The sequence below is a fragment of the Triticum dicoccoides genome, chromosome 1A, assembly GCF_002162155.2.
Source record: "Triticum dicoccoides isolate Atlit2015 ecotype Zavitan chromosome 1A, WEW_v2.0, whole genome shotgun sequence".
Taxonomy (NCBI): Eukaryota; Viridiplantae; Streptophyta; class Magnoliopsida; order Poales; family Poaceae; genus Triticum; species Triticum dicoccoides.
In genome coordinates, this window is record NC_041380.1 from 455,825,355 (window position 1) to 455,835,441 (window position 10,087).

Genomic DNA, 10,087 nt, shown 5'->3' on the forward strand with positions numbered 1-10,087 from the left:
GGGAGAAGTAATGGGCCATATGGGACTTAGTGGAGAGAGAGAGGGGCTGCCAGAGGTGGGCCGCGCGCCTCCTCCCCCCTGGTCCGAATTGGACTAGGAGAGGGGGGCGGCGCCCCCCTTTCCCTCTCCCTCCCCACTTCTTTCCCCCTCCTAGTAGGAGTCCTACTCCTACTAGGAGGAGGACTCCTCCTGGCGCGCCTATAGGGGTCGGCCGGCCTCCTCCCCTTGCTCCTTTATATACGGGGGCAGGGGGCACCCCTAGACACACAAGTTGATCCGTGTGATCATATTCTTAGCCGTGTGCGGTGCCCCCCTCCACCATAGTCTTCGATAATATTGTAGCGGTGCTTAGGTGAAGCCCTGTGACGGTAGTACATCAAGATCGTCACCACGCCGTCGTGCTGACGGAACTCTTCCCTGACACTTTGCTGGATCGGAGTCCGGGGATCGTCATCGAGCTGAACGTGTGCTAGAACTCGGAGGTGCCGTAGTTTCGGTGCTTGATCGGTCGGGCCGTGGAGACGTACGACTACATCAACCAAACGCTTCCGTTGTCGATCTACAAGGGTACGTAGATCACACTCTCCCCTCTCGTTGCTATACATCACCATGATCTTGCGTGTGCGTAGAATTTTTTTGAAATTACTATGTAACCCAACAGTACCGCCTCCATCAGGTGGAATTGGAGGCCACCTGCAGGGAGTTTGCCAAGGTGGCGGATGAGATGTGGGGCAAGAGAGACAATGACAAGGACATCGCCAGCTCTGCCCGGCCGCGCCCCGCCACGACCATGAAGCCGACACGTCTGTGGGCGCTGTCGACAGCAAGGAAGAGTATTGCATGGTAGGTCACCGCCACTCGGGTCCCAAGAGGGCCACCGCCCCTCCCCTCCCGTTGAAGCCAAACTTGGTGGGCTGAACATCCTCAGCTGATTAGCCGCTTGGCGTTGATGTGGAGGCAGACAGCTTCACTTCCCAGGCTTTGGAGGCGGAGGTTATGAAGATGGAGCTGGAGAGCGCCTAGGCGGAACTAAAGAAGGCGAAGGCAAGAGCCAGAGCTTCAGTTCTCGGGGCTCATTGCCAGACTTGGGAAATGGGTGTCTGTGATCGTTTATATTAGGTTTAGAGTGGGGTTTAGTACGGTTTATATGAAAAATGTAATGAATTTTATCTGGTTTATATGAAAAAAGTTTGAAATGTAATGAATATCGTCTGGTTTGTATGAAATCCGTCGTGTTTGCATGAATTTTGTCTGGTTAGTTTAAATAATGGTTGAAATGTATGCGGGAAGCATTGGATGGTCGGCACCCGCATTCGTGTCCGCGGACTAATCCCCTACTCACTGATAGATGCCGAAACAATTTACAGGTCGGCATTGAAGATGCCGTGATACGTGCATTTTCAGCTTCAAAAGAAAACCTGCATTTTCCTCGACAGCAAGCATCTTTTCTTTCTACTTTCCCGTGGAGTAAGCATCTGATCCTATGGACTCTTTTCTTCCCATATGGGTGTTTGTGGTGTATATTAACCAGGGTTTTCTTTGTGTCCAACAAGGATCTTCTTTTTGGCCCATATATGGATGTCATCCTCGTCATAATTCGTGTCTCTAGCATGTGTAGCTTTAAAAAATTTAAATTATTGAACACCCGCAAAAAAAAAAATTAACAGAAAACTGTTTCAAATGTCTCCCACATGTCAAGTTTTCAAACAGCTTTCAAAAGTTTTGAATACACACTATTCCAGACTAGCTCTCCAATGTGGATGGTTTTCGAAGCTAAACATATGAACGAGAAAGAGATACTCCCCCCATTTCTTTCTAATTTGCATAAAAACTTTTCTGAAGTCAAACTTTGTAAAGTTTGACCAATTTTATGAAAAAAAAATATAAGCATTCACAATACAAAGTCAATATTATTAGATGCATCTTAAAATTAAATTTCACGCTCCCTCACAAAAATATATATTAAATTTCACACCATATAACTTTAGTATTATAGATGTTGATATTTTCAAATATAAATTCGCTCAAACTTTGTGTAGTTACTTCAAACAAATCTAATATGCAATGTAAAAAAGAAACGGAGGGAATCACTCTTAGGACCCCCTCTATTATTATTTTTTGAGAACAACCTCTGTTTTAAAACTGTTGAAGTTATAGATTACGCTAAATCGAAGTTGTTTAAATGTTTATAAAATATGTAAAGCTTGACTTGAGAGAAACTAGAACTTTAAACATCTTACAATGGTGTGTGCGGGGTGAGGTGTGGGTAGGGGTTAATAAAGAAAATTGCAACTAAGAGAAACTCTACAAGAGTCGTTATATATTGCATATGGAGCGCAAAGTCGCCATATCTCAGCCTTCATAATATATTTTCTGTTTTCTCATTCAGAAACTTTGATTGACTCCAAAACTAGACGTTTTATCACTTCATTTCAAAAGCAATCATGCAAGAAATAATTTAACAAGTTGCTTGAACAAATGCATTTAACCGGCGACACGTGCAAATCACATGTTGCTGGCATGTACACCGTCCCCTTCTCCAGATGTGCACTGCTCTCTCGTGTGTGTTGTCCCCTCTCCAGCGTGCACCTTCCCTTGCCCCGGCAGGCCCTAGAATGTATGATCACCATTCGTCTGTCATCTCAAATTCTTGCGCCATTGGATCCATGGTATTCGAATCCAACATGGTGAATCGTTTATCTTCAGCTATCCCTTCATGTCTCGCCTAACACCCCTCGGTTTCGAGCCTACATGAACCCATCTCTTCATGACATCGTCTGCTCTCTTGCATAGTGATGGTGTCCCAGCCCAGGGGTATTTCACCATGTCGGTTCCTGATCTGGTGGGTCGGGCTAAGGACCCCTAGGTCGGTTCCGTCCTGGGCCATTTTGGGCAACCCATGACGCGCTACAAAGAAGATTATGGAAGCCTTGACGTTCAAGACAAGTAATCCATATCCGTGGAGTACCCGCCTCCACCGACATAGCCGATTAGGGCATCTACAACGCCGGGTGCTAGGCCCGGACGCTAGGATAAATATCCCGTCCGATCGGCAGTTAGACTACAAAATCCTAGCGTCTAACCTGGTAGCGACGCAAAAGCTGGAGGCGGGCGCTTTGCCTTTTTTTCCCACAGCCATGCATGTAGCGATTGGTTTTTCTACTAGTTCTGTGATTAATTAGCGCCCCTCATTAGCGCTTGCCGTTGGGTCGGAAAACGCTAAGCTTCTTTCCTATTTTATGAGAATTATCTTTTCATTCATAAGCGTCTACGTAGTCGCGCAGCAATGGAGATGCCTTTAGAACTCTTGTAATCCTAGGACCCCGGTGATGGTGTCACGGATTAGGGGGCACTCACCATGTCACCTCCCATCTAGATGTCGACATGGCTTCAGAATGCCTGTGACACATTTGGTCTCGACATCTCTGTATGAGCAGGCTAGTTACTGATTTGGAAGATTAATGCATGGGTAGGACTCTTGTAAAGTTGTAATCCTAGGATGTCATGAATTAGGGGGCATTCACCACGGCGCCTCCCATCTACTTCTTACATCTATTTCTGCGACAAGTAATTCCGAATGGAAGGAGTAGATGTCGACATGGCTTCAGAATGCGTGTGACACAGCTGGTCTCAACATCTCTGTATGAGCAGGCTAGTTACCGATACGGTAGATTAGTGCATGGCTAGCATTAGACAGCCGTGGGCCTGCCTCGCGCACTGGCAAAGACGAAGGCCTCCCCTAAAATAAAGTGTCTCGCTCAAAAACGGAAATTTATTTACAAAAATTCCGTCGCCGGGACTTGAACCCGGGTCTCTCGGGTGAGAGCCGAGTATCCTAACCACCTAGACTACGACGGATTTTGCTATTGTTTGAACTTTAGCTTTAAAGAACCGTAACATTAGGCCTGCCGAGCAAACCTAAGTATACTTCGGGTCCAGCAAATGACGATTTTGTGTGCCTGAGCAGAAATCTGAACTGAAATATGATGGTTCATCAGCTGAATCAGGTTCACGAGCATATCAAGTGATTGAAAATGCATGTCAAAGAGTCGAGACAAAGTACACGCACTTCGCCACAGATGATACCAAGCATGCAAGGAAAAAGAGATACTGAACCTATTTTGCCAGCAAAACTGGAGTACATTCGGGTCCCAAGAGTGACTAAATAATAGACGTGCGCTAAAATTGAGGAAAATATATTTGCCAAGAAAACTGAAATGTATTAGGGTCCAACAAATAAGGAATTCAACAACAACAACAAAAACAACAAAGTCTATAGTCCCAAACAAGTTGGGTACACTAGAGGTGAAACCCATAATATATCACGATCAACTCAAGGTTCTGGCACATGGATAACAAGCTTCCACACGCCCCAGTCCATGGCTAGTTCTTTGGTGATACTCTAATCCTTCAGATCCGTCCAACAAATAAGGAATGCATGTCCCTTTAATTGAAACATCAAACTTGTTGTCGATAAGATTATCAAGCAAGGCGTGATCATATCAAGTTGCAACAATGGATGTCAACGGGTTGAGAGTTGAGAATGTTGCCAACAACTACAGCACACTCTCCTTCAGATGAATGCGAGGAAAATTATATATCAACCAAATATTCATTAGCTTGTCCAAAAGAGACGAGCAACAGCATGCCAATTACATATGAAGCATTAGAAAGAAGTTCAATTCATAATTTGAATAGTATTGAACTGGTTCCAGAGCGACCAGACATAGCAATCACTTTGCTGTGGAACAGATGGGTGCCATAGTGCTCAAAGAGAGTGAATAACACCCAGCAAGAGTTTTACAATATTATTGTGCCAAAAGAAAATGCCAAAACATGGAGCTTTATAAGGTGCCTAATTTCACTTGAAAGATCATGGGAAATCTGGGCTTCAATGTCTTCACTCCTCAACCGGCCTTTGCCCCAGAACTGATATGTCTTGATACCGTTTCTGCATTTCCAAAGAATGACGAATTATAAGCCATGTGGCCTCAGCATTTGAAGCATTTAGCATATGCATTAACTAAGCAACACAAAGTTGTACACAATCAAACTTCTATCTTTCCAGTGCAATGAAACGCATGTCTTCTGCGTTTTCTTGAAAAAAATACTCAATGAGTGAACAATGAGGTTGCTTAACCAAAATACAGCAACAATGAACAAGTATTCTGTAGAAGATAGACCAGCATCCTGTGCTAAGCTAAAATGTGTAGGCACTCGTTTCTGTGGCATTGTAGAAGTATATACAAGAGATTGTGTGTGCATATGAACTATTGAAAGTACACAGAATCAGAAGATGCAGTTCACAGTCAGAAATATAGGCTAATGGGGGGTTTAAGAGAGAACTGCAGAAGGTTTGCTAATTGGTATGATATGATGTTGTGTTAGGTTACTAGTTACTAAAAAAACTACTTATATTCTACTACTACTAAATGAATGTGAAACAAGCATACAAGAGCATGCAAGGACATAAAAGAAAGATTAATTAGCATATATGGTAATCGAAAAACAGTGTGCAAAGCATGCTGTGCCTAGACATGGTGAATATGCATCAATATAGTTGTACTTCAGTGATTGTAAGGGCTATGAATACATTTGTGAGCCAAACTCGTCTATTATGTATCCTCAGTCAATATGCTATCCGATATGTATATCTGCATCGAATATGCATTCCTCTCACTCAAATTGTTAATCATATGTGACAAGAATATACTCCCTCCGGTCCTTTTTACTCTGCATATTAGGTTTGTCTGAAGTCAATCTCATCCATCTTTGACCAAGTTTATACAAAAAATTATTAACATTCACATAACACATTTGTTATTAGATCCATCTCGGAATATATTTTCATATTATATTTATTAGATGTTATAGATGTTAATACTTTCTAATATATATTTGGTCAAACTTAGCAAACTTTGACTTCAGACAAAGCTAATGTGCGGAGTAAAAAGGACCGGAGGGAGTATATGATCTGTGGTCCAGGACACTATTAAAAGCCCTACAATAAAGTATGATCATCACACACAATACAAGATAACATAGTTTGCTGAATTTAGCTATCACCAAGGCATTCCACATTGTCAAGAAATTATTGGAGACTTTACACGCAAAATATCATAAATAAGCATCCACATGCAGAGAAATCATGCATTTAACGAGCATGAAATGCTGTGCCTACTCAACCTATACTCATTTTTGCTCAGTGTTACAAGATCACAAAGAACATAAGAAAACCCTGACATTGGAATGAACAATTGGCAGAGCATACCACCTTCAATGCGATTTTCAGAAGAAATTAGAAACCTAATTGAATTTTCTAAACCGCTAGGTTGATCCGGCAAAGATCAAACACAAACTAGATATCCTTGCAGGTGAAACTCGCACTTCAAATAAAGTAAATCAACATAAGTATGAAATGCCCTCATTTCGCAGGAGAAACAATAACCACACAGCATTATTCCTATTTGATCTTGAAAGACAACAAAATTACGAGAAACATGTCTCTGATCATAAGAATGTGGACTTTGTCCCGTCCTACCTGGATCAGAGATGCAAGATCTAGTATCCCACGGATCACGAAAGGTCAAAGGAACAAACGATGGGAAGGCCCCGGAGAGAGAATATTACCCCGACGTTGTTCATCTCCCAGACCTTGTTGACGCCGTAGTCCACCAGCTGCAGCCAAATCAAACGCAAGAGATTAGGAGGCCGAATCGGACACCGCAGGAGGACGCGCAGATCTGAAAATGGGGATCGGGATGGGAGGGGTTACCCGCTCGCCAGCGAAGGCGCCGGCGACGACGAAGGTGACGTACACGCCGTTACGGCGCATCACCACGCGGTACATGGCATCCCAGAGACCCATCGTCGAGGGCGGAGGCGGAGGCGGCGGCGCGCGGGGGGGATGGTGGAGATTCGGTACGCGACGACGGACGAACCAGTTGCGCTTGACGAGCGTTTCTGATGGGAGCTTCTGGGTACCTCGGGCGATTTCTACGGTGTTATCTCTTAGATGGGCCGTCCTGAGCCCATCAGGGCTATTTCGTGTTTTCTGGCCCGTTAGCCGACGTGGAACACGAGCGGCCCACTACCACTGGGTGATTGGGCGCGTGAACTGGCCGAACTTCCCTAAAAAACTAATAAAAGATAACTGGGCGAACGTTCAAAGTCGACCGCATTTTGATCACCCAAACACTGATTTGCAACGCCGTCCTTTTTCCAAGACGTGGGAGTGCAATGAAAAAGACGGTGGCTTATCTCATCTCTACCTAGATGTTTTATTATTATTTTTCAGTTTTGTCATATTGATCCTTACGTGACTTGTAATTTAATCTTTATGATATGAATGAGACACATATTATCATGCAAAAAATAAATTCTGACAAAATTGATGAGAATCAACGAAATATGCATTGGTTTGCGTTACTGGTGAGGAGATGGTGGGAATCAATGAAAGATGCATCGATTTACGTGATGAAAAATGTGCATTCCTAAGAGCAAATATAATAGGATGACGCAGGCGGGCTGTAAGCCTTTAAATATTATATTTTGAATGAGTTGGCGTAAAGAGAGGAGGAGAGAGAAGGGAAGCGGGCTACTGATTAACAGCCGGGTGCAGCACATGCTCTTAGCATGTTGTGAGAGAGGGAGGTGGACCATGTATCAAAAAGTATTACATATTTACAAACAACTATTGTACTTGTCCGCTATATGTTTGGCTATAGATGATGTGCCAAAACTATATAGCCAACATCTGACTATACTATTAACCATGCTCTAAGAGCATCTACATTCGACTTGGCAAATCCGACTCCCTATACGTTCGCGGACGCATCCGGGCACGCCCACGAGCGCATCCCGACGGACCCTCATATTTTCGTCCCAACATTCACATATCTCAAATCCGGACTATCAAATCCATGCAAATACATGCACGTCGATCATACAAGCCAATGTCACACGTAAATAGCAAATGTTGGTACGAAGCACATATAGTGTTTACATAAAATTTATTTTAAGTGCCAAACTCAAGCATTGACTTTTTAGTTGTCATTGTGGGTCCACATGTGCTCCACAAGATCATTGAGTAGCTGCATGTGCACCTGCTGATCTCGAAGATTCGGATGCATATGTAGAAAGTGAAGGAAATATGCCCTAGAGGCAATAATAATGTTATTATTTTATTTCCTTATATCATGATAAATGTTTATTATTCATGCTAGAATTGTATTATCCGGAAACATAATACTTGTGTGAATACATAGACAAACTAAACGTCACTAGTATGCCTCTAATTGACTAGCTCGTTAATCAAAGATGGTTGTGTTTCCTAACCATAGACATGTGTTGTCATTTGATTAACGGGATCACATCATTAGAGAATGGTGTGATTGAATTGACCCATTCCATTAGCTTAGCACCCGATCGTTTAGTATGTTGCTATTGCTTTCTTCATGACTTATACATGTTCCTATGACTATGAGATTATGCAACTCCCGTTTGCCGGAGGAACACTTTGTGTGCTACCAAACGTCACAAGTAACTGGGTGATTATAAAGGAGCTCTACAGGTGTCTCCAAAGGTAAATGTTGGGTTGGCGTATTTCGAGATTAGGATTTGTCACTCCGATTGTCGGAGAGGTGTCTCTGGGCCCTCTCGGTAATACACATCACATAAGCCTTGCAAGCATTGCAACTAATGAGTTAGTTGCGAGATGATGTATTACGAAATGAGTAAAGAGACTTGTCGGTAACGAGATTGAACTAGGTATTGAGATACCGACGATCGAATCTCGGGCAAGTAACATACCGATGACAAAGGGAACAACGTATGTTGTTATGCGGTCTAACCGATAAAGATCTTCGTAGAATATGTGGGAGCCAATATGAGCATCCAGGTTCCGCTATTGGTTATTGACCGGAGACATGTCTCGGTCACGTCTACATTGTTCTCGAACCCGTAGGGTCCGCACGCTTAAGGTTTCGATGACAGTTATATTATGAGTTTTGATGTACCGAAGTTAGTTCGGAGTCCCGGATGTGATCACGGACATAACGAGGAGTCTCAAAATGGTCGAGACATAAAGATTGATATATTGCACGGCTATATTCGGACACCGGAAGTGTTCCGGGTGATTTCGGAGAAAACCGGAGTACCGGAGGGTTACCGGAAACCCCCCGGGAGAAGTAATGGGCCATATGGGCCTTAGTGGAGAGAGAGAAGGGCAGCCAGGGTGGGCCGCGCGCCTCCTCCCCCCTGGTCCGAATTGGACTAGGAGAGGGGGGCGGCGCCCCCCTTTCCTTCTCCCTCCCCACTTCCTTCCCCCTCCTAGTAGGAGTCCTACTCCTACTAGGAGGAGGACTCTGTTGGAAATATGCCCTAGAGGCAATAATAAAAGCATTATTATTATATTTCCTTGTTCATGATAATTGTCTTTATTCATGCTATAATTGTGTTATCCGGAAATCGTAATACATGTGTGAATAATAGACACCAACATGTCCCTAGTAAGCCTCTAGTTGACTAGCTCGTTGATCAACAGATAGTCATGGTTTCCTGACTATGGACATTGGATGTCATTGATAACGAGATCACATCATTAGGAGAATGATGTGATGGACAAGACCCAATCCTAAACATAGCACAAGATCATATAGTTTGTTTGCTAGAGTTTTCCAATGTCAAGTATCTTTTCCTTAGACCATGAGATCGTGTAACTCCCGGATACCGTAGGAGTGCTTTGGGTGTGCCAAACGTCACAACGTAACTGGGTGACTATAAAGGTATACTACGGGTATCTCCGAAAGTGTCTGTTGGGTTGACATGGATCAAGACTGGGATTTGTCACTCTGTATGACGGAGAGGTATCACTGGGCCCACTCAGTAATGCATCATCATAATGAGCTCAAAGTGACCAAGTGTCTGGTCACGGGATCATGCATTATGGTACGAGTAAAGTGACTTGCCAGTAACAAGATTGAACGAGGTATTGGGATACCGACGATCGGATCTCGGGCAAGTAACATACCGATTGACAAAGGGAATTGTATACGGGGTTGTTTGAATCCTCGACATCGTGGTTCAT

At 43.6% G+C, this 10,087-nt stretch overlaps 1 protein-coding gene and 1 non-coding gene across 2 annotated transcripts; both read right to left on the reverse strand.

Annotated features, from left to right (window-relative positions):
- Positions 1-3,785: 3,785 nt before the first annotated feature.
- On the reverse strand, positions 3,786-3,858 carry TRNAE-CUC. The gene has a single exon. It is a non-coding gene; the product is annotated as a tRNA-Glu (tRNA).
- Positions 3,859-4,582: 724 nt separating this feature from the next.
- On the reverse strand, positions 4,583-6,982 carry LOC119278555 (cytochrome b-c1 complex subunit 9-like). Its single transcript, XM_037559889.1, has 3 exons — positions 6,776-6,982; positions 6,631-6,678; positions 4,583-4,951 (listed from the first exon to the last, which is right to left on the reverse strand). Exons 1-3 carry the CDS (start codon positions 6,866-6,868, stop codon positions 4,901-4,903), a joined length of 192 nt encoding a protein of 63 aa, XP_037415786.1. The 5' UTR covers positions 6,869-6,982; the 3' UTR covers positions 4,583-4,900.
- Positions 6,983-10,087: the final 3,105 nt, after the last annotated feature.

Bases quoted from the DNA above. Each gene is read 5' to 3' on its own strand.
- LOC119278555 (XM_037559889.1), bottom strand. From the start codon at position 6,868: ATGGGTCTCTGGGATGCCATGTACCGCGTGGTGATGCGCCGTAACGGC. The intron at 6,679-6,775 runs GTAACCCCTCCC...ATTTGGCTGCAG, and splicing joins GCGCCTTCGCTGGCGAGCGG to CTGGTGGACTACGGCGTCAA. The intron at 4,952-6,630 runs GTAATATTCTCT...TTGGAAATGCAG, and splicing joins GGGAGATGAACAACGTCGGG to AAACGGTATCAAGACATATC.